The sequence below is a fragment of the Cyprinus carpio genome, chromosome A3 (assembly GCF_018340385.1).
Source record: "Cyprinus carpio isolate SPL01 chromosome A3, ASM1834038v1, whole genome shotgun sequence".
NCBI lineage: Eukaryota > Metazoa > Chordata > Actinopteri > Cypriniformes > Cyprinidae > Cyprinus > Cyprinus carpio.
In genome coordinates, this window is record NC_056574.1 from 32608388 (window position 1) to 32634086 (window position 25699).

Consider the following 25699-nt stretch of genomic DNA (forward strand, 5'->3'; position numbering starts at 1 on the left):
TATAATTTAAAAAAAGACCAGCCTACCAAAATTAAATCATTCACAAAATAATACCACATCACAACCTTGGAATTATAAGGTTATATATGACATTTTTGTCAAAATTTAATTATTCACATATTCTTATTCTGTGACAACTTATTTACATTATGTGATAGATTTTTTTAATGTTGTATACATTATGGGACTTTTTATTTAAAAAACAATAAGGTTCTATCTACACAGTCGAATGGAACACAAAAACTTTGAAGCTCAATATCTCAAAACTACTCGTAATGCAGATAGAACCTTATAATTCCAAGGGGACGACATTTGAATGTTTGTAATTTAGAATTTAAAACTCTGTGTGTAATTTTAATGTGTCAGATTCTTTGTGGGCCCTGTGCAGTTGAACTTTTCCCCACCCATTCCTGCTTTATAAATGTCTCTCATGTTTTTGTAAGTTGTAGATGTTCCAAGTACAAACTGAGTTCTGCTGACCAAGTCATTATTTTCATGCTCACAAGCTCGCAGTTATTCAAGCACATAGATCTACACACATACACGCAGTCATCCAGATATTTTTCTGCGCTCACCTTAGTTTGCAGCTTTGTTCCCGTGTAACCCTCCTCACATGGACTTGTGTGAAGTTTTGAGCGCTCTGTCCTGTCCCACAGTTGTTGTGAACTGCTGAGTGACTAGCTGCTGTGCAGTCATGCTGTGTTTGGCCTCCAGTGTTTGAGATTTCCAGTATGACGAGTCTTTTGGGATGGGCACACACACACACCACACGTTCTGTCAGTCTCGATCTCTCTCTCTCTCTCTCTCTTCTCTCTCTCTGTTTACCACATCCATCCCCACCCCCTTTTTGTCTGGCTTCGTCTTTCTCCTCCCCTCAAATCACTGTGGAAACAGTTTTTTTTTATTTCTCCCCCTTTTGTTAAAGTCTGGAGGTCCTGTTGAAATGGACTGTTTTGTGTCTCGTGTGTGTGTGTGTGTGTATAATGGTTTTGTAAAACAAATGTAATATAGTGTTAAACATCTCTTTAAGGTTACATTTTACTTGAAAATCAAGAAAGCAAGCATTAATTAATTAAATTGAATTAATAAGTAAATAAATAAATATTATCTTATAATAAAAGTATTGTAACATTAAATGTAATATAGAAATATCTTGCCTAAAGGCAATGAAGTGTCTTTAGGACATTTTTTTTTTACAGTGAAAATACAATAATGCAGTGTACAATTGTACAGTTCATAATGTACTTTTTTGTTTTTAAAAAAGTGGCAGAATAAATTAAAGACAAATTGTATAATAACTTAACAATCCAAAAAATAAACAATTAAAAAAAATATCTAATTCCAAACTTTCGCGTCTTATAAGTGTGTTTGTTTTCCATTTGTTTGGATTCAGAAAGGAGGAAAGCATTTCTCTGGATGTGCCTTAAGAGGAAATCTCTAATGGGAGAAGTGGTCTAGTGAACAGTGAGAGCGGGGAATGGGGCTCTGGTTATGAGCGGCAGTGTTGGCACAGTGGGTCTTTGTGTGTCAGACCATGTAAATGTGTTTTGGGAGGGTTTCAGCCTCTATCTGCCCCCTATAATCTATTTCAGACTCTGAAACCAAAACACAATTAATTAATAATCTAAAAAACACATTTCATAATTAAAACTACACATCACCCAAAAACAAAAATCTTAATTCTATCAGCTTACCCCCCACTTCCATTACATGACTGACAGACTGCAACGGTTTGAGTTAAAAATCCAAGTTTTTTTCATACAGAAAAAACAAAGTCACCTACATCTTGGATGCCCTGGGGGTAAGCAGATAAACATCAAATTTCAATTTTTGGGTGAACTATCCCTTTAAATGCATAGTGGCAGACTGTTTTTCATACAATGACCAGCAGGGTTTTTTTTTCTTCTAAAATGTCTTTGGGTATTTGGTCTAAATGTGCGGTCACATTGATGAATTTCAGTGTGATGATTTAGTGGGACCAAGCTAAATCTACAATATATTAAAATGACTGTATTTCTGATAACAACTTGCTGTGAAAAACAAAACAAAAAACAACAAAAACAAAAAAAAGAAACATTCGCAATCATTCGCAAACATTCGCAACCAATAGCTTTAGCCAGAACTTTACCATAAAAAATCTGAAGTTTTACAGGTTGAATATGTGTTTAATTAACTGAAATAATGTAACTATACCAAATTACTAAAATATGGCCACATAAAAGAATCAAAGCTCGTCACAAATCGTTTTTCCACAAGCTGAGAAAAATAATTATAACAATAGACATCATCATGGTAACACACAACACTAAAATAATACAATAAACATTGTTTTACCAACATAAATAACGTAACATAAAACCTTAATGCACATGACTGATAAGAGAAAACTAAGAAGTTGTTTTTCCATCATAATCAAATGTGAAGTGTCACACAGAGAATTCATTGTGAATGTCAATTTACTGTTTTTCACTATAAATTATAAGATTATACAGAAAACTTTAACAGTATTTTTCTGCCTCATTAGATCTATTACAGTGTTTTGCTGTGCACAATAAGGGAATTTACTATTAACCAAATAACAGGCTTTTACCATATAAATTTTACAGTCTCTACTTTTTACAGTCTTTTGTGTTCCATGTCATGAAAGTTTGGAATCATTTCATATTCTTTTTAATGGTTCCATCATTCTGCCACCATCTCAGAGTTTTATGGCAATCAGAAGCCCACTGCACCGGCGCGTGTGACTACTGCCATGACCCCAGACTCGTGCGCACTCAGCTGGCGAGAGCAGCGGCCCTCAGCACCAGAACGGGCCCGGCACAGAGCCCAGGGGGCCGTTCGGCTTTCACCCAGAACTCTACGCAGGAGGCAGGAAGGGTTACGGGTTCGAGAGTTCAGCTGGCCTGTTGCTGAAGAAGCCGTACTGTATTGATCAGAGCTGCTAGTCTGTGGAGACTCAGCGCTTCTGTGTGTGTGTACGTGTGCAGATATGATGAGGAATAGGACAATGAGGAAGATGACTCCGAGAAGAGGAAGAAAGAGTTCGGAGATCTCTTCAGGAAACAGATGAGTGTGAGAAGGGTGAGCACATGGACAGGGCACTCACTAGCATAAACTAAACATATCCAGTTCACTTTTCACTCCAAAGAATTATGGAAGCTCATTTCCGACACTGAATAAAAAAAAAAAAAAAAAAATCAATCCAACAACTATTACCCAATACTCTGAATTATATAAAATAAACTCAAATCTATTACTATTTTCCAACAATTCGAGTGCTATTTAGTCCAGTACAATTCTATTTCTCTATTTTTGTGCAATTTCATGTTTTTCTCTCACAATTCTGACTTTATGACTCGCAATTCTGAGAAACAAGTCATGTATAAGAGATGTAAACTCAAAAAGAATTGTGAGATAAAAAGCCACAATTACTTTGTTTTATTTTTTATTCAGTGGCAGAAACAGGCTTCCATAAAAGATTCAGTTGCCAACCATGGATAAATTATATCATATAAAAAGTTCTATAATGAAAACTCTTGGCAGAGTTGGCAGAGATTGTCATGATGATACAAACTGAGCCTCATTCTTTTGATTGACTGATATATTTTGTTGTCATTGTGCATCCTTTTTTAGCTTTGACAAAACAATGCTTGTCACTGGAATATTGTTGCATTGCAGGTGGTTTGTACACAGCGTAATGAGTCGAGTTACTTTTCATTTTTTTCATGCTTTTTGAAATTCCCAGGATTTCCATGAGTAATACAGTAAATAAAGAAATACACAACCTTTCAAAAGTTAGTAGTCAGTAAGATACATTACCATCTGAAATAAATGTTGTTGTTTTTTTTACTTTTTATATATATTTGAAAAAGTATTTTATTTTTGTGATGCAAAGCTGAATATTCTAATATGATGATTTGCTGCTTAAGAAACATCGTTCACATTTAATGTCACACAATCACGCAAGTACAGTGATGCATTCAGATGAAAAACAACTCGACTATAATCCTCCTTCGCTTCACCCTCACAGTCTGAGTCTGTGCCAGAACATTCCTCCATATCTCTCGCTCGCTCTCTCTCCTCCACACCCCCATAAAATCTATCTGCATGAAGCCTCCCCCCATAAAGTAGATCTGAACAAAAATCAGTTCTCAATCATTATAAACATTACTAACCAAAAAACAACACTATTTACACACTATTTAACGTTGAGTTTTGCACAGGTCAAATCTACTCATCTATTATAATTTTATAGTACTAGCAGTAACGGAGGTATTGGTGCAGACACACAAAACATCCTCAAGACTGCTTCACACTCATCTGAAGCACTTAAACAGTCTCCTGAATGTCTTGTGTACAGCATCATATCAGTCACCATGTGCTCTGGACTCTCAAAGTATGTCTCAAACCTCAGCATGTTCAAAGTCTAAACTGTGATCAGAATATGACTGGTTGAGATGAAGACTGTTGTTTTGTGTGTGTTTTAGAGCAGAGACCGCTGTCTGTCTCTCCTGAAGGTGTGTCTGAACAACCACAGGGGTGCAGCAGAGCCCTCACACAAGTAATGCAGAAGTCACATCAGCAACCAATGCTGAGACCTGCCCTCATCATCTCGACCTCAACATTTAGACGGATTCACTACAGCCAATCACAGTTCGTCCTTTCACAGAGATGGACATGCAAACTGAAAATGTGTTTATATTAGGGCTATCGAACTAATTAATCACACAGATTTCTGTAATTACTAGCAATAAATTGCATCTAACATTAAAAGTATATTTTCACTTTGAATCTCCAAATGAATGTGGAAACGATATAAAGACAGTATTATAATGCTTATTTAATGACATCTTTTTGTTACTGTAAATAAAGACCAATATCACTAATACCAATACTAATACTGATGCCTGTATTAAATGGGTTATTTATATTTATATCTATTTATTTAGCCATTCAGCTGTATAATTAAAAGCCAGGCTCAAATTTAAAATTATCAGATTGTTTTTATTTTCATTTATTGACAATTAAACATTAACTTTCTTATTATTAAACATATAGAAGCCTATCAGTTTGTTCATGCTTGACATACATCAACAACACTAGTTATCTAACTGACTGACTATCTAAACTAAATTACTAACTAAACATTAAGGGTAGGACTTTACACTAATGTCAATTAGTTATTGTAACGTGTTACTGATTTTGACAAAGTAATTAACTGCATTCACAATTAATATAACTTACATAACACACAAAAATATCCACTCAAAAGTAAACCCCACCAAAAAAAAAAAAAAAAAAAGAAGAAAGTTAGCCCATGGTTTACTCACCTTCAAGCCAGGTGTATATGACTTTCTTCTTTCAGACAAATACAATTGGAGTTATATTAACAAAAGTCCTGGCTCTTCCAAGCTTTATAATTGCAGTGAATGGGGGTCGAGATTTTGAAGCCCAAAAAAGTGCACACATCCATCATAAAAAGTGCTCTATCCCTTTTAACAGACTATTCACAGTCTGAAATAATATAGTGCAAGGTTTGTGTTTGTCCACTGGGATTGTATTGTAATAATTGTAATAATATTATAATTATTAATGTATAATTATACTTGAAGTTTAATAAAATTCATTGAAAGCAGAAAGCGGTCTTTTTCATCACATTCTAGCTGAAGAGGAAGCATGTAGGAGCGGGATTTCGTGGCTCGTCCAGCCTGTTTCAGACAGCTGGAGATCTGCTGAAGAACTCTCAGAAGGAGACTCTTAACTCGGACAAAACACCTGGAGACACCATCTGTGAGGAAGAGGAGGTGGAAACAGGAAAAACACCGAAGATGAAAAGCACTAAAACAACTCCTGCTGACTCGTCTCCCATCAAAGCCAAAACCAGCACGACTTCCTCCCTGAGCAGCCCCAGTAAAAGACTCGCTAATAAACAGCAGAAACTAGCAGAAGCGGCCAAAGACATGTGTTTTATATCATAGCTACATCTGACTTCATGATAATGAGTAGCATGTCCATAGATCTAGAAAGTGTTTCAGAGAACATCACTGCTGTTCATGCGAGTCCCTCTGCAGAAGAGATGCCCAAACCAGATGAGATCGCAGCAGATCAAAAGCTTCAGAGGTACTGTATGACGGAGAGCAGTTTGATGTTTATTCTGCATGACTTGAACGTTTTCACTGTTCTGAACTGCTGTTTCTTTGTCCAAACAGAGAGAATCACAAGTCTGATGCCCAGCAAAAACTACCAAAACAAGTAACACCACAATTACTCTTCATCAAAGGGGTCATGAGAAATATTATAAAAAAAACTCAATTAAAAAAAAAATCAAAAAAAAACAAAACAAAGTGTGCTATGACCTGTTTAAAAGCTGTTTGTCATGTCTGTTTCTTTTCCTCAGGCACGTGAGGACAGCCCCTCTCCTCCTGCAAAACGCAGCCGCATGATTAAGCACACTAAGAGGGTGACCTTTGACCCGGTGGTGCAGGAGACACAGTTTGACACAGTGAGACCTCACTCAAGGAAGCTGCTGATACCGTGGTGCGATGCCTGGATCCGTTCTACAAAAAGGGCGAAAGATCAGTGGTTCTGTTGGGTCACACATCAGTTCTGAATGACGACACTAAAAACAAATGTAAAAAAAATAATAGTGCTAACTTATTATGAATAATAATAAAAAAAAATGGTAATAAAAATAATTTTTCTAAATTAATTCTACACTAACATTTAAAAGTTTAGGGTTGGTAAGATAGTAGTAGTATTGTGAACTATTATTACAATATAAAATAACTGTTTTCTATTTTAATATATTTTAAAATATAATTTATTCCTGAATTTTCAGCATCATTACTCCAGTCTTCAGTGTCACATGATCCTTCAGAAATCATTCTAATAGGTGCTGATAACAATGAAGTCACCATTCTCACCATCACAGTTTTCCTCAAATCCAGTTGTAACTTCGACTCTCAAAATATATAATCAGTTTAGACAAGCATTTCAATTAACAGACTTTTCCTTGGAAACTCCCATATGTAATAATCACCTTTTCCCAGCTGCAAAGTTAGATGCTATTTTAAGCAATGGCAGGACCTGGGCATAGTTAAATGTAGTGACTTTTTCATCGACAATATTTTTGCCAATTACAATGACCTGATTCAAAAATTTCATCTTCAAAAGTCAGATTTTTTTCGTTATCTTCAAGTTCGACACTTTATTCAAGCCCAATGCTCTGTGTTTCCTCATATGCCCTCTGAAACAGGGTTGGACTTGATTCTTAAGACTCCTACACACCTCAAGGGCCTCATTTCTAAAATATATAACTTAATTATGACATTCCAAAATAGATCGCTGGAGAATATTAAACAGGAATGGACGGGAGAGTTGGGAATTCGCATATCTGAAGACACTTGGGACAAAGCTGTTAACAGAATAAATAAGACTTCATCTTGTGCACGACTCAATCTGATTCAGATGAAAGTTCTCTATCGTATTCATTATAGTAAAACCAAACTGGCTAAAATATACCCAAATATAGATGAAACATGTGATCGTTGCAATGCATTTAAGGCAGATCTAACCCATATGTTCTGGTCATGTACTAAACTGAGACAATTTTGGTCTTCAATATTTGAAATTTTAAACTCCGCATTTAACTTAAGAATTCAGCCTAACCCAATAATGGCTTTGTTTGGAGTCACAGATGACGACATTCACATAACTAAAGATAAAGAAAATGCCTTGGCGTTTGCAACATTAATAGCTAGAAGAAGAATTCTTTTAGAGTGGAAATCACCAATGCCACCTAAATTTGTCACTATGGCTTAGTGATGTAATGTTTTTTCTAAAAACTGAAAAAATCAAATATTTTCTCAGAGGATCAACCAGAACTTTTTACAAGACATGGGATCCTTTAATAATCTATATAGAGAAGAATGTAGTCCTCCTTTTTCTTTTCCTTGTTCTTTATGTTGTGGGTAGAAAAAGTAAAAATGAATGCCTTTGAGAGTGCCTCTGTCACTGAATACTTTCAATGTACCTTGTTCTGATAAAAAAAAAAAAAAAAAAAAAAAAAAAAAAAAATCATTCTAATATACAGATTTAATGATCAGGAAACATTTCTTCTTATTATCAATGTTGAAAACAGATGTGCTGCTTCATATTTTTGCAGAAACAGGTTTTTTTTTTTTATCAATTTAATTAAATAAAATCTCATTCAAAATAAAGATAAAATAAAAAATAAAAAAAAAATAAAATAAAATAAAATAAAATAAAATAAAATAAAATAAAATAAAATAAAATAAATCATACTAACCCCAAACTTTTTGAACGGTATATGTTTTGTGCAGTGGGTTATTTCTTGCACAGATATGTTTTTTTTTAATATTTATTATAATATTAATTTTATATTAATATAAATACATTTCAGTGTTTTTATTACTTTTGTATGATAAACACATGTGAATAATGAGACGGAGGATAGCAGACATTTTATTAGAATGAATTTTATTTTTAATAATTTCCCACAGGATTTGTTCAAATCCTTTGCCCGTTTCCTCTCCCATCATCTCACAGAGTGAAAAACTGCAAATCGAGGCCAAGGTGAGGCTATCCTTCACCTCATAAAAATCCAACAACAACACACATTTTTCAAATGCTGATGTAGCATTTTAAGATTTCTCATTTTTCCCCCAGAGTGAAGATGGAAGTAAAGAGCCTCATCAAGGGCTCCTTCAGCAGGATTCAGCGCTGTGAGAGCGAGACAGACTGGAGACACTTGAAAGTCGAGGACAGATAGTGATCTTCGTCATTATGTCTCCTCATCCAGAGCTCTGAAGCTCCACCGATCCATTTATTGTCAGAGATGCCGTGTGTTTAGCAGCATGCTGCTGTATATCTCAGGCGTATGGGGATGGCCTAACCGCACATTGCACATTGATATGAACTGCTGAAAAATGCTGATTTATTTTTGAAGTCAAGCAACAGACCGCAACAGTTGTTAAGTAGCATTAGTTGCTTATAATGCACTCAAAGTAGCATGAACTGTAATGAAAACTACATTAAAAGTCCATAGTTCATACTTCATGCTGAATAATTTATGGCATAATTGGTAAGTTCACTTGTCTTCAATAGCACACTAACCATTTTTCATCAGCCTCGGTTGCGTAAATATTTTCCGCATTAATTTTCACCACAGGGATTTCAAAATATTCCTACATTTTTAGACCATGAACCAATCCAACCAACTCACAGATGAATCACAACAATAGATGTGTCCCAATTTGCATACTTATGCACTATTCTGTGTCATTTTGTAGTATGAATAGTGCAATTTGTTTATAATTTCAAAAAGACAAACTACACACAAATACCAGAATAATGTTGTTAATGTAGCTCTGGACTGAATGTGAACATGATGTTACTGTAGTTCTGGACTAAATGTGAATGTGATGTTACTGTAGTTCTGGACTGAATGTGAACGTGATGTTACTGTAGTTCTGGACTAAATGTGAATGTGATGTTACTGTAGTTCTGGACTTAATGTGAACGTGATGTTACTGTAGTTCTGGACTTAATGTGAACATGATGTTACTGCAGTCCTGGACTGAATGTGAACGTGATGTTACTGTAGTTCTGGACTGAATGTGAACGTGATGTTACTGTAGTTCTGGACTAAATGTGAATGTGATATTACTGTAGTTCTGGACTGAATGTGAACGTGATGTTACTGTAGTTCTGGACTTAATGTGAATGTGATGTTACTGTAGTTCTGGACTTAATGTGAATGTGATGTTACTGTAGTTCTGGACTTAATGTGAACGTGATGTTACTGCAGTCCTGGACTGAATGTGAATGTGATGTTTACTGTAGTTCTGGACTGAATGTGAACGTGATGTTACTGTAGTTCTGGACTAAATGTGAATGTGATATTACTGTAGTTCTGGACTGAATGTGAACGTGATGTTACTGTAGTTCTGGACTTAATGTGAATGTGATGTTACTGTAGTCCTGGACTTAATGTGAACGTGATGTTACTGTAGTTCTGGACTTAATGTGAATGTGATGTTACTGTAGTTCTGGACTTAATGTGAATGTGATGTTACTGTAGTTCTGGACTGAATGTGAACATGATGTTACTGTAGTTCTGGACTAAATGTGAATGTGATGTTACTGTAGCTCTGGACTGAATGTGAACATGATGTTACTGTAGTTCTGGACTAAATGAGAATGTGATGTTACTGTAGTTCTGGACTGAATGTGAACGTGATGTTACTGTAGTTCTGGACTAAATGTGAATGTGATGTTACTGTAGTTCTGGACTTAATGTGAACGTGATGTTACTGTAGTTCTGGACTTAATGTGAACGTGATGTTACTGCAGTCCTGGACTGAATGTGAATGTGATGTTACTGTAGTTCTGGACTGAATGTGAACGTGATGTTACTGTAGTTCTGGACTAAATGTGAATGTGATGTTACTGTAGTTCTGGACTGAATGTGAACGTGATGTTACTGTAGTTCTGGACTTAATGTGAATGTGATGTTACTGTAGTTCTGGACTTAATGTGAACGTGATGTTACTGCAGTCCTGGACTGAATGTGAATGTGATGTTACTGTAGTTCTGGACTGAATGTGAACGTGATGTTACTGTAGTTCTGGACTGAATGTGAACGTGATGTTACTGTAGTTCTGGACTTAATGTGAACGTGATGTTACTGCAGTCCTGGACTGAATGTGAACGTGATGATACTGTAGTCCTGGACTGAATGTGAACGTGATGTTACTGTAGTTCTGGACTAAATTTCCACAAAATTAATAAAAACAGTGAAATGCACCTCAGAATATGATATGATAAACCTGCAATATTTAAATGTCAAATAACACAAGTATCCTTTATATATGAGAAAAAGTAATGCAAAAGTAACGTAATGCATTACTTTCCGTAAAAAGTAACTAAGTAACGCAATTCATTACTTTTTTGGGATTGTAATGCATTACTTTTAAAAATAACTTTCCCCAGCAATGAGTGCATGAACTGCGCATCAGCAATGCAAACTGATAAAACTGGATCTGAAACAACTGCTTACTGCTTCTCTGATTGGTGGATCTCTCTTCAGGATTATGGGTAGTGTAGTTCTTTACTTAGAAAACGGGTTTTAAACACTTCACACTGAGTCAGGTCACACTGATTTCTAAATAAGGATGCATTATTGCTTAACCTTAGCGGTCAGTCTTGAAATGCGTTTGATGTTGTTAAAAATCAGTACTTTATGAAGCAAATGAATGGGATTTTTACTGGAAGTGAAGAAGCTTTCTGTTCTGTTAAAGTTATTACATTTCTCAGATATTTATGCTACATTATTGGTCGCCTACAGCTCTTATTTTTCATTTGTCTTTTTTTCCTCACCTAAGAAATAAGTCCCTTTTCATTAAATCTGGTTTTGTGCTATTATTAGGCACTTCTAAAATTACACCTTAAACATGCCATTGTCTTCTCCCCTGCGGGAAACTTACTCGAAATAAACGAATTTAACGCTCCGTTGAGCCTACAGTAGCTGTTGAATGGAGACCCCCTAATTACGCCTCTTCAGAGTAAAAGCAGCCGGACAAACGGATTATTGTGTTTGGCGGGTTCTCTCAGTAGAAGAGCAGCAGAGCTGGCGGGAGAAGTTACGATTCCTACTATAACGAAGGTTCTGCCTGGTAAGTTGACTCATGAATATTAATGAACTCCGGTGACGTGTCAGTTCATTTCTCAGCGGCGATGATTTCGCTGGTGCATGATAAATAAAACATGAAGATGTTTGCGTGTGTCTCAAAAAGTGGGATCTTGTGGTAAAAAAACAACCTGTTTATTAATTCTAAAATCAAAAGTAGTAGTTAAAATAAATTTGAAATAAAATGCAGTATCCTCATTTCCCCACTTTTAATCTCGGAGTAAAACATAACTATTTATGTATTTTTGTCTATAATTTAACTGATGAATATTAATTACGTCGCTTGAAAGCCCTACCAATGGCGAACGCGTGTTTTGTGAATATTAAATAGACTGTTGACGTGGCTCTGCAACCGTCCAATGGCGAAGCGTTCGCTTATGAATATTAATAGGACCACCTTCCCAATAGTATGATCTCGGGTACCTTATCCGTCGGGCGAAACCAACGGGAAGTTGTTGGGAATGAGGATGAGGAGCGACATCACGCCAGTGGGAGGGGTAGAGTGTGACAGAACTGAATGACAGCAGCGTGACATCTTTTGCATTTCATAGGGAAATTTCTCCTGGCATGCCGGAAACATTGCACGGTAACGGAGCGTGTGTTTGCAGTAACGTTACCGTTAAAGCGTTGTCATTGTTGCCTTGTCGCTGCGTTGAGCGGATGTTGCGCGAACGGACATTCATTTAGCAAGAAACCGTGAGAATTGGTGGATAAAAAGTGTGTTTTAACGCTGTTCTCCCCTTTTCGCGTCTTATAAAAAGTATGTGTTTCCCGCAATTGTAAGTGTGCGGCATACGCGCCTGGAAAAGTCAGATGTTGCAGTCTCATGTATCATTTTTATCGCTTTGATAGATCGGCGCATCTGTGAGCTTCCGGCCAGCCGTTAACCGCGACACACCGATGCTCCGAGCCGGCAGAATGGACGAGTTTGTGACGGAAGAGGATGAGCCTTGGTACGACCAGAGAGACCTGGAGCAAGGTGAGAGAAAGACGCCACAAACCGCATCCGTTTGACAACAAAGCCTGCTTATGTGTGTGTGTGTGTGTGTGTGTGTGTGTGTGGTCGAATGACAAACCGTGGACAAAGAAAGTGCACACTGTGTGTAGAAACAATGCTTTCCTCTGTCTTTATAGAGGGATTTGTCTTGGTCGTGTCTTATTTGGAGATAGTCCACCGTCTTCCTCTGGATCTGTGTCCGTCCAGATGCTCAACATTAGCTTAGTCTGCTTTAATCTCCTCACAATAAAAACTGGAGTGCCAAAGCATTATTTTCGGAGTATGTAGGGATGCATCAGCCAGACAAGGATATTTGGGCTCGTTCTGTTTGGATAATGCATGGTGCATTGTTGTTTTTAAGCAAAATTAGTTTTGAAGTTCCTTAGGAACAGCTGGAAAACTCATTGGTCAAATGGAAGCCATTTGATATCTGGACTGAATGTTGATCATAAAATGCGACAGCGAGTTTGACATGTCAGATTGGTTATTTTCCAGTAGTTTTCTGCTCCCTCCGACGCACCTCTCTCTTCCTGTCTCTGTGGGTTTGGGATGATGTCATTGCCCTCTCTCTGCCCTCGGGATCGAATCACCGTAAAATGCTGATCCATAGAACAGCCTGTGAGCGATCTTTATGAATTTCAGGACACTTTGTCAGGCTGTACCCTAGAAGTGATGAGCCAGTATCTGGGAGATCTGTCCTGTAGTCGTTACGCTGGGATTGGAAAAGGAAGGCAAATGGAGAATTCTGACTATTTGAGAAGTTTGGTGGAAAGGGAATCTGGAACGGTGATCTTGTGGCTGAGAAGGATTGCAGAGGTGCTTCGTTGGGAGCGAGTTTAGTCATTCCTTTGTGGAAGAAATAAAATGACAGCGATCTTTGTCATTGTCATATTCCAGATTTGTTCCAAGCAAAGATGTGTAGATTTTTCTTTCTAAAAATGATTTTTTCTGACTCTAATGAGCCCTGCAGGTAAAAACAAACCTGTGAAATAAATCAACATGTCTTTGCTTGACAATATGCTTTGTTTGCATGTAAGACATAGGGATGTAATGATTTACTCAACTCACGATTCGATTCATGATTTTGATTTCACGATTCAATTCACGATTGTTTTATTGAACAAAATGAGATTTAAGATGAATTCTAAAATAAATGTGTTGTTCTATTATTGCTTGGACAAAATGCTGCACGTTTTTTTTTTTGTGATATTGAAATATAATACTAATATACTAATATAGCACTTGCTCTTTTGTTGGTTTTGATTGCTTCTGTTGTCCTCATTTGTAAGCCGCTTTGGATAAAAGCGTCTGCTAAATAACAAAATTTAAATATAATGTAAATGTAAATAACAAAACTAAACTGAACATTTAAAACAAGCTCCAAATCATATAAATAAGCAACACAAATAAAATAAATATCTTCATATAAACAAAATAAGGCTTTGTCTGTGCTCTTTCCACTTAAAATGAGAGACAACCACTGCATTTTAATCATGATCCAAACAAAGATCCAATACATGCAACATGAGCAGTTTTTAATCTAAATTAGATTATTATTTCAAAATTTGAAACAAAAACAGAATGAATTGACTTTGGTTTTGTGAAACTATACATAAATAGTATCTGCATGAACATAAACAGCAGACGAGTTGAACGAGACGCAGATTCACTCTCTGCCAGCAGGAGGCGCTTAAAGCCTTTCCTTGGTTTCTGCTGTAAATGAAGCGGTGCTGCACTTATGAACTTTAATATGCATTATACAGAGGCCAGATGAAAAGAAAAAAAATCATCTAAACTTTTCTAAAGACAGTAAGTTCCCCTCAGACATGCATTCATATAAACTCCTCCCCCTAAATGAATTGCGATTTGTTTAGCATCTCAACCGATTTAAATCGTCACATATTTGAAACGATTTTCAACCGGCTCGTAGTTAATCGTTACATCCTTAGTAAGACATATTTCAGAAATGCACCACCAGCTACAGGAAGGCCTCTAATAACCATGTTTAGAAGCATATTTTTTTTCACAATCAAATTAGCTGAGTAATATTCATGCACTTTGTGCTAATGGTCTAATGGTGGCCTAACACACAGTCTCTCCCAGAGGCTCCACATTGATCCATTTCAGACTCTCTCAACTGTCAAAGCAATCCATCATGAGAGGAAATGCAGTTTCAGAAAGTGCCCGCTCTGAAAAGAGTGCAATATCTCCATTGCTCAGTGGCGTTTTGATAAATATCACAATGACACTTTGGTTTTGAAGTGGATTGGTGGCGTTGGCCCCTGGGGCGGACAGTATGAGTGCAGTTTTATATCACTTCACCCTAAAGAGTGATTGAGCCTGCTGACCCAACAGCACACGACTTTAGTGTGGATTCACATTTTTTGCAAACAAAGTGCAAAAAGTTGAAGACCTCTGGTATAATATATTATGTAATATATTTCTGTCATGATTTCTTCAAGTTAACGTTTTACCAGGGTTGTGGTGAAGATCTTTGAGTTTCTGTTTGTATCTGATTTGAAAGAATTAAGTATTTGAATAATTGTAAAGCCCTACTTTTGATTTACTCATCCAATTAGTAAATTTAGTTTTTATGACTGAATTCTGCAATTCTGTCCATGTTTTCCACACTGCGTAAATCATAGGGACAGTAGTAGCGAAAATATCCTATACACTTACACGCCTTGCGTTTTACGATACGCAGACATGTGTTCTCTGTGAAGGGAGCACGTAGAACACTTTATCATTATGGTCACAAGCACTGCTCAGTATAAAGAGATTAAACTTGTGTTTTGTGCAGGTAGAGGCTGTATTGATGCAGCTTGAGCAGTAGTTGTGAATGGCTCTGGCTCTTGTGCTTGGTTTGCTGTCATGTGTTGATATGAAACCACACGTGCAGAAATGTTGAGTGCACATGAGGCCTGTATATGTCCTCCAGCCTCGGGCGAGCGAGGCATGTGCCTGGTAACGTGCATGTTAGCTTGAAAATACTCTTCAGAAGAGCAAGTCCTCTTTGGGAAAGTTAATTAAGGAAAAATCCTTAATTGGGATGTGGCTCCTCAGAGATCACAGCTGACCTTGTTTCACGGCTGTTACTAAAAATGTCTCTCACTGTACTGAATATCAGATTGTGCTGTTATTATGAGTGATGAGAATTCAGTCATTAACATATCAGTAACAGAGTAAGGATGCAAAAGAATCATAACCATATTGGTATCTGGATTATTTAGAAATGATAAAATTAAAATAATGATTAACCCATTACGTTTTATTTTTAAACTGATGGCTGATTCATAGAGAGCAGAGTGGCAATGTAAAATAATGCAAAGATCTGCACAGCATTGCTAAATTAACATGTATTTTACATAACACTTATGTGAAATCACAAAAATTGCTGTTGGCACAGTTTGACAAAATTGCCAATATATCGCTCTGGGGTTTGTTTCCCAAAAGTTTTGTTAGATAACTATGGTCATAAGTTCCATGGATAGCAACATAGTTTAATGATTTGGTGTTTCCCGAAACCATATTTACAATGAACATTACTAACTTGTGTGGTTGGAGCTACAGCTCTCGACCTGTAGTTAGTAGAATAGTTAGTTAATATGAGACGTAGACTAAAACAGATCATACTCTTGGGCAAAATAAGCAAGCTGGCATGCAGTACATTCTATATGTTTTATTCCATATATCCACATTTCATTCTACACCTTTTAGTTTGCGCTTTTATAACTCACAATTCTGACTTTATTACTTGCAATTCTCACTTTATAATTCGCAATTGCAATTGAAAAAAGTCAGAATTGCGAGTTTATATCACAATTCTGAGAAAAAAAGTCAGAATTGTGAGATAAAAAGTTGCAGTTACCTTGTTTTATTTTTTACTTAGTGGCGGAAACGGGCTTCTATAGCTTCTAGTGTGGACTTAACGTTCTAATTTAAGGACTTACGAATGGCTGGTGTAACCGACCCAGATGACTTATTATAGTGCAAACAGAACTATAAATAAACAAATCCAACATAAACATGAGAAGCATTGTCTTCAGGGGTGTATTCCAGAAAGCAGGGTTAACTTACCGTGAACTAAACCCTGAACTCTCGGTTGATTAACCCCAAACCTTGCTTACTCGAGGTATGCGGTTCCAAAAACGTGTCCGGGAGTAAGTTCATTCAACTCAGAGTATGTTCCTGATTAAGACTCAAGACATTCTCAACAGAGCGACGAATCAACGAGTCACTATGGAAACGGACGCTAAGAAAAAGCGCGCCAAGCTGTTTCTTTCTTCTTCTTTTGTTCATTAGTTGTTTACATGCTTAGTGCATATCGCCACCTAATTGATGGCTGTGCAATCATTTTTATTTTTTTCTATTTAATCTTTAATCCTTGAAAATTGTGAATTATATTGTTTGTTTTATGCTAATTATATATTAAGTCATATCAGATATGTACTTTGATTTAGAATTGAGACAAAATGCCGCTCCATGTGTGAGATAATTTAACATGTAATAAATAAAATAAATATATATAAGTTAAACATTACCTTGTCATACTGTTTTATAATTTATACAGATAACTCTTATATATGCCAATAAAAGAAATAATCATATTAGAATAATATATTACCTTATTTATTACTTATATTAGCGCTTCCTCATTAACATAACATATATACCCGGAGCAGGTTAAGTTCAGAGAGTGAGTTGCTATGACTACTAACACTACTACCCTGAAAGTTATCTCCGTTTTTGGAACCGAAAGTTGAGGTTATCCACTTACTTACTCTTAAACATACCCGGGTATGTCACATAACCTGCTTTCAGGCCAAAACAACAAACAAAAGAACACTAACTGGTGTTATGAAGTCTATTTTAACCTGGCAGAAGAATAAAAACAAGTAAAACACATTTATTGACAGAACAAAACACAACAGGGTTTAAAACTATTAAAACTAATAGCGAATATATTGTTTTTTTTAGTCATCACTTAAAAATCTCAGCCAATATCAGTATCAGTCAAGAGGTGTGCACCTATAATCTACTGCAATTAAGCCACATGCAATGGATTGTAAATGAATCTTCAGCTCTGTGTTTTGAGCATTATTATGTGTGCTTCTCTCCAGCAGACTCTCATGGGATCAGTTTCCACACACACACACAGAGGAAAGTGTGTTACGCCGTGGCGCCAAAGCGCTCGTGTGATTTATGCACGTGGTGCTCTGTATTTCCTTACTATAGTATGTTTGCGTTGTCTCTGACACCGTCTCATCTGATGATAAATCTCTGCATTCATATCAGTGTAATGGAGGTCAGTGATTCTGAGCTCAATACTTCACCACCTCCCACGATGTCACTTCCTCCCCGTGTGTGACACCATCTCTGTTAGCATGTTCCACCATTTGAGTCCACACCATCTGAGTGAACTGGAGGACTGTGTTTGTTTCTCTGGATGGGGGGGGGGGGTATTTAAGAACATGCACACTGAGTTCTACGGAGATACGGCTGTGTAGGAAAAACAAGGGTTTTCTGGCAAACATATCTGCTGTCATAAGCCAATCATAAGGACAACAAGCCTCAGTTCAACAAAAAATAGCATTGTGAGCCAGTGTTGTCGAGGATTTGCAAATTTCAAGTATCAATTGACATTAAAAGACATTTTATCTCAGTTATATGTGCGACTGTAAGCCTTTCATTGGAGATTCTGGTCTTTATGTATTCAAGTAGACAGTATTTTTAGTTTCAATTCAGATTGTGTCATTTTTAATGGTGTTTTTTAATAAAAAGGTGTCATAAGGCCAAAAACCAGCAGGATTAACTTCCAGTGGATTGTGAGCTGATGATGCTCTCCTGATTTCTTCAGTCTCATCTTGGCTGATGTCACTCAGGCTCGTGTTCATCAGAAAACAAGGAAGATAAAAAAATAAAAAAAACACCTCTTTTAGGCAGAATTAACAGCAGGATTTTCTCTGCCCTCGTTCTGCTCATTTCTCAGATTTACACTCTGAAGCAACTGATTCCAGCTTCATCAGAGAAACACACACTGCTTTTATGAGACAGAGCTGCAAAAACATAACAAAAGCAGCATAAGCCGTCGGTACACATGAAATCCTGATGTTTTATTAGAATAGTAATGTAATGAGAGTCCATGCTCTGTTGTGAGAGTTCATGAACACAAGGTGCAAAAAAGCGGCACTGTTCGATGAAAAAATGTAAGAGATGCATGTGGAGTCTCACATCTGCATTGCTCTTATCTCATTCACAAAATATTAATTGTCATAAAATAAAATAAATAAAATACACTCGTTCCACTGATATGCAGCATAATCATTTGATCATTTCAAGTTTGTAAGGACTAGCCGTATCTTCCTCTGGTGTTATCAATGCAATTTTGAATTTATCTTTTGAAAATCCCTTATATTCAATAAATTTGCTTTAATTCATATATATACAGTCAGCAGTACATCATATACTGGTGTAGAGAAAAGTAAAAAAAAAACATTTAAAATTGCGGTGGGTTCTCTTTCATTTCCCCATAGAAATGAATTGGTTACTATGGTAACCAGGATTTGTTTCGTTGCCGATTCCCTTATGTTGTACTGTTTTTATCCCAGATCTGCACTTGGCAGCTGAGCTGGGGAAAACCCTGCTGGAGCGCAATAAGGAGCTGGAGGACTCGCTGCAGCAGATGTACATCAACAATGAAGAGCAGGTGCAGGAAATCGAGGTACAGAGCAGCCGGACATCTGCACCAAGAGCTCAAGAAGTGTTTGTGGTTGTGAATACATCATTTCATGATCCAAAACATTCACATAATTATGCCTATTTATGTATGACAGGACTACACTAATAGAGTGTAGAAGTGTTAATCAAAACTAAGTTTAGTTCTGTCAAAAGCAGTTATTTGAATCTTATTCCATTTTTTTTCTGCTTCCTTAAAAAACACAATTAGAATCCTGCATCCTGTTTGCTGCCTAAATTCAAATTCAGTAACTAAACGGAATTTAAAATGATTCTTAATTCCATTCTGAACTGCACTGAACCCTTCCGTGACCTCTGACCTGCATGCCTCAGTGAAGAATCATTTCTCCTGATTTCCTGTCAGTGCTTGTGTCCTGATGAGCCAATTACACATCAGCATGATGCTAATGGAGCGCATGAAGCGTGTTTGTAGATGCGACTGTTAGCTGAGTGCATGCAGCGGGACGTGGTCGTCGCCTGTCTGTGTGCCAGCTCCACTGAACAAAGACGCTATTACTTATCTGAGAACAATGAGGTGCTGTTTCTCAGATCTGTTTGAATGCTCGCCTCATTCGGTACGGATTGCACAACATTTCCATATTTCAGACCGCTAATGCTGGAACTGTTATGTTTTGGCTGCAGCGGTATGGAGAAAACAAAGAAATGTTAGGGGTTTATGGTCTTAATCTTAGTGAAGGAAAGTTCAGGGTGTAGCACTGAACACAAAAACACATTTCACAGGAGATTACCAAGCTTTCCACAAGCTGATCATTTCTTCATAATCGCTTGAACGCAGGTGCCAGTCTTATTGTTAAACATATGAGAAAAAAAAAGAACAGATACTGTAGGATTTCTTCATCAAAGTATTATGTGATTAAGTTCCATTTAGCATTTTTTTTTCATGAATATTTCTCATTAGGTTTTCCATCCAAAGTTGCGAATTTAACTTGCGCGCAAAATTGAAATATCGTAAAAAACATTCGCGAATAAACACCATTTCCATCCAACGAGTCAAAGAGAACAAAATCGTCACTTCCTTGTAGAACTGGCACTAGGCTATATATCACTATGAAAAGTAGGAGAAACCCCTGAATATAATAATTTTCATAGACCTATATAATAAATTATTTGCGCCTCAGAGCGAGCAGACGAAACAAAATAAATGCGATCAGTGCTTTTGGAGGTGGATGCTGCTGTTTGGGAACGCAGACGTGTAACAGTTCAGATGCTGAGGAATGAGACTGGTCCACTGGTTAGGTTTTGCCCTCCCATAGCATAGTCACATGACTTTTTTGATGCACATGGAGGAATTTATTCGGCAAATGCATTTCCATCTCCTTTTATTCGCATTAACCCTTTTTCGCACAAGTCAAAAACCACCTCAAGTGAGCATAAAAACTGTTTTGTGAATTAAGGGATTTTCATTCGAAATTTGTCATTTCCATCATTCGTTTCTGATGTGAAACTTCAACATGCACATAAAAACAGGGTGATAGAAACAACTAGCGATTCATTCAACGTTATTAAAACATCATCTGTAAGTAACTTAATGGCATTTAATGGCCAAATAAAAAGCACGTTCACTAATATTTACACTGTCGCTTTATTTTATAGCATATTATTTCGCAACAATGTTATGGCAGGCTTATGCACGTGTCTCTTTATGTTAGTACTTGACCAAGCAGATGGAGATGTTGCGCGAGATGAACGAGCAGCACGCTAAAGTGTACGAGCAGTTGGATGTGACGGCCCGAGAGCTGGAGATAACCAATGAAAAACTGGTGCTGGAGAGCAAAGCTTCTCAGCAGAAGATTGACAGGTGAGCCATACGCTGGCAGAGCATCATGGGAAACACGCTACACAATGAGGACATCATAAGTACTGGTACTGCAGTACCGAAAGCGTAAAATCTGCAACAATACCAATTCTTCTATTGTATTTGTCATTACACTGATAGGTTCCTGAAATCAGAAGTCTTACTCTGGCAAAGGCTCAGCTCATGAATATTAATTTGGTCATGCTGACTTTGCATTATAACCTTCCTGGAGCCTCAGTCAATTAATATTCATAAACTAACCCTTAGCTATAGGAGGATTCATTTATTATCTGACTACTTCCCACTTACCATTTTTTGCCTTCAGGAAAAAGCTGTGATACTGTAACATGACAGTCCAGCACTACAGCTTTGACTTTTTTTTTCTTCAATGTATTCCTTTTTCAGTTATTGAAATTATTTCAGCGCAGTTGCTTTTTTTTAAAGGTTGATAGTATTTCTGTATTATCTGACAATCCAATGGACAATGCCAGAGAACCTTATATTTCTGATATGTGGCCGGTTGCATGAACTGCATCTTACTAGTATTTTTTCCAAGACTAGTCATAACTTTAAGTCTGCTATATAAAAAAGGTAGATTGGTCTAATTTGAAAGTGAAGAGTAAGACTGATTGAAGCAAGACAGCGTTACTGCAGCTGGCCTGTGGTTTTGGTTGCTGGCTGAAGCTCATACATTGAATGGTCGTATGCAAATCTCTTCACACAGATTGACAGGTACTATGGAGATGCTGCAGGGGCAGGTGGACACGCTAACTGCTCGTGTGGAGGAACTGCGCACTTTGGAAGAGCTCAGGGTTCACCGAGAGAAGACCGAGAGGAGAAAGACTGTGCACTCGTTCCCCTGCCTCAAAGAACTCTGCACCGCTCCCAGGTACGTCCCGATTTATTACGTCTGCAGTGGAGTAATGTTGTGTCATTTAAAAATGTGTCCACAGGGAAGAACGACACGGGAAGCAGTTTCACCATGGATAAACAGTCTCCAAGAAAGAAAGAACAGAATGAAAAAGACCTTAGTCAGGGCGGCACCATATTTAATTTCTGACAAGAATGAAAATGTGGTTGTCAGGGATAGATATACAGTGTGTTCAACGGAGTGGAGTGTTTAACAACATACAGATTTAGTTGATGGTCTTTCTGAGAAGAAAAAAAAAAACCTTGCAGTAGATAAACTCCACAAAAAAGGTTTTGGATATGTCATGCGATCCAGACCTTTAATCAGTGCCTGTCCCTCACAGCTGTGGTTTTATCATGAAATTGGTTCATAGGTTTTCATAAAATGTATCATAAAATAAGGTTTATCATCAAATTTATCATAAAATACAATATGGCATCTAACCTGACAAGGGCCCAATGTTCTAGTTCATTAAACTCCTTGATCAGCATTTTTCCCCACCATAAATCAGTTGAGCAATATCTTTTGAATAATTTTGTGCTTTTTTAAGCACAGAAAGATATTTAGTATTTAATTTATTTTTTTAAGTCATGGATAGTCACCAGGAATTATTTTATTTTCAGATTATTTTTGGCAATTTTAAACCATACAGTTTTTAATTTCTGCCCAAAAATATTTAATTGTTTAAAATTGTGAATTTTCAGGGTTCCCAAAACAATTTTAAAGGCATTTTTAGACTGCACTCACGAACAGCAATTTCTAAACTCATCAAGAATTGTTTTTTTTTTTAAATGCACCTTATGGACCTTGTTGCGAATAATTCATTCATGTATGTTTTTTTTTATCAATATAATAACTCTTTTTATCAATATAAAACATTTTCTGGCTAAACAAGTCTTCTCTCTGGTGACACCTGCCGGACTTCTCCAATCATTTAGATCCAACGTTTTTCATTTTCAAAAATCTGTTACACTTGAATGTCAAAATACAGAAGAAAGATCAATCGTTAATCCATTACATTGTGACTTTAAAAATGTCTAACATGCAATATTATTGTCTCTTAACCCCAAGTTTCTGTTTTTTGGATCCATCAATGTGTGGTGTTTGTGCCTATGGTTTGGCTTTTCTTGTGCAGGTATGAGGATGGCTTCAGGGTGTCTGCCCCGGGCAGTGGTGACCTAGAGGAGTGTCAGCCCACTGACGAGGAGAACGAACATCTGCGTGTGATGGTGTCATCGTTGCGCGCTGCTGTGGCAGCCGAACGAGGTCGGCGTGAGGCCGCAGAGCGGGAATGTGCCGCAGTGCTACAGGAATTTGAGCGCCTGGAACAGCGCCTCATGGGGGCAGAGAATTGCCAGCGGCGCGTGCACGAGCTGGAGGCGGAGCTCCAGGAGATGCACCAGCTCCGCAAGTCCCGAGCCTGCCTGCTGAGCAGAGACGAGGGCCTGGAGCAGACGCTGCTCAACTGCGCCCCCGAGACGGACACGCCGGATGATGCAGTTATGGCAGGAATGCAGAATGGGGATGCAAATGATGGAGCCGCACCCGTCCGGAAGAGTTGCAGTGATACAGCTCTAGATGCCATCTCTGCAGTCGACGCCTCAGGGAGACGCAAAGGCAGCTACGCGCTTCACGCCAACGGCGTCCGGAAGAGGGGCATGTCCATCCTCCGAGAGGTGGATGAGCAGTATCACGCCCTTCTGGAGAAGTACGAGGAGCTGCTCGGGAAGTGCCGGCGCCACGAGGAGAGTCTATGCCACGCTGAGGTGCAGACCTCCCGACCCGTGTCCAGGGACCCGTCTATGAAGGAATGCCGGGCCGCAGAGCCCCAGCAGCCACCCACTCCACCGCAGACGCCCTCGACTCCAGAGGCCCTGGAGGGCATCAGCCGACAAGTGGAGGCTGTGGACAAGCGGCTGAGCCAAAACACTCCAGAGTACAAAACTCTCTTCAAGGAGATCTTTTCCCGCTTACAGAGGACCAAGAGTGATATAAACTCCACTAAAGGGAGGAAAAGCGGAAAATAGCCTATTTTGCTCTTAAAATTCTTGCCACTGCTTTCCTTCCCTGGTCTTTCATGTAATATCTTACATTTTTTTTGGAACTACAATCAGAAAGATGTTCAGATACGTCTGTTATGTAGTACTACTCATCCCTGAATTATTTGGTGCCACACATCAAGAGACAAGTGGTGGTTTTCTGGACGTTTTGAGTGTAGTGCTTTTGCAGGGTTGGCCTTTTTTGGGGGTAGACCATATTACTCATATTACTGAACACATCCGTTTAACTGTAATCATGTTCAGCTTAAAGTTAATCAAGCACAGGAAGACATGATGCTTATCTTTGCTGATTATTTCCTTTCTCACATGTATTACATGTTATGAATATCCACAGCATTATGTAACCACATGTGTTCAATATTAAATCACACTTTGCTTTATAAGATTGTTTGATACATTTATTACCTTAAGCATGGCTGAATGAGTGGAGTGATCAGGATGGATCTGCTGTAGGGTTGTGTCTAGTTGGAAAGCCTTGTTCCGTGAGAAATCTTATGTGCAACATTTAAAAAACAAACCTTACCCCTAGTCTTCATTTACCATCCACCTGATGCACATTTCACACAAAAACTGGCCCACAATAGCAGAAAATCGCTAGTTCTAATCTTGCTGGCTTTATGTAACGTCTGGGAGTTTGGGTGAATGAGTTCACCTGGAACTAAAGGTATCACAAGGTAATAGATTGCTACAATAAGCACAAAGCAGCAGCACTAGTCATTGAACTTGCTACAGTTTATCATGCTAGTTTCATCAAGTCTTATTCAGAAGATATTCAGAGTGTTGTTTTAGGCACTTAATAGAGACACCAACAAGCAGGACTTTGAATAGTTTGTAGTAACTGGTACATAAACTACCAGATATACAGATCACAAAGTCTTCAAATATGTTTCTACATCAGCCCATTTTTTGGTGTTGTCAACCATTGTCAGCCCACCCCTCATAAAGCATAAGTCCCTTGTCTGCTTGCAGCCCAATTTTTGTGTCTGCGTAGACAACAGGTCCAGTAGGTCAGGGATAGGCAACTCTGGTCCTGGAAGGCCAGTGTCCTGTGGAGTTTAGTTCCATCCCTCCACTGACAAAGAGTGCTGATGAACCCGTTCAGCACAAGCGCACTACCTTGTGCAGAGATAGGTAACTCCAGTCAACCAGATCAGGGATTGGAACTCAAATCCACAGGCCCTACAAAATCAGAGCTACCCGTCCCTGCACTAGGTTGTACACTTGCACTGAACTGGCCCATCCATGCTCATTATCAATGGAGTTTACTTTGAATGGCTGGTGTGCTCGACAGTGAATGCTGAAAATCAAGTAAACCAAACTGCAATGTGGACCAGACCTTAATGCCAATAATCAGGACTCCTAAGCTTGGTGGCACCAAACCCTAATAATGAAGTTTTACAGAACAAGGCTTCCTATCTAGACATCACCCTGGTGAAGTAAAACAAAAAAAACAATGGTACAGCATTCATGT

At 37.9% G+C, this 25699-nt stretch overlaps 1 protein-coding gene across 3 annotated transcripts; it reads left to right on the forward strand.

Annotated features, from left to right (window-relative positions):
• The first annotated feature begins 12134 nt into the window (after positions 1-12134).
• LOC109047448 (cerebellar degeneration-related protein 2-like) lies at positions 12135-24608 on the forward strand. Of its 3 annotated transcripts, none has more exons than XM_019065162.2 (6): positions 12135-12470; positions 12563-12689; positions 19316-19428; positions 21113-21261; positions 21983-22147; positions 23304-24608. In XM_019065162.2, exons 2-6 carry the CDS (start codon positions 12611-12613, stop codon positions 24193-24195), a joined length of 1398 nt encoding a protein of 465 aa, XP_018920707.1. In that variant the 5' UTR covers positions 12135-12470; positions 12563-12610; the 3' UTR covers positions 24196-24608. The 3 variants fall into 3 exon arrangements, with proteins under 3 accessions (XP_018920707.1, XP_018920719.1, XP_018920714.1); XM_019065174.2 differs by having other exon boundaries at positions 12135-12427; XM_019065169.2 differs by having other exon boundaries at positions 12135-12296.
• Positions 24609-25699: the final 1091 nt, after the last annotated feature.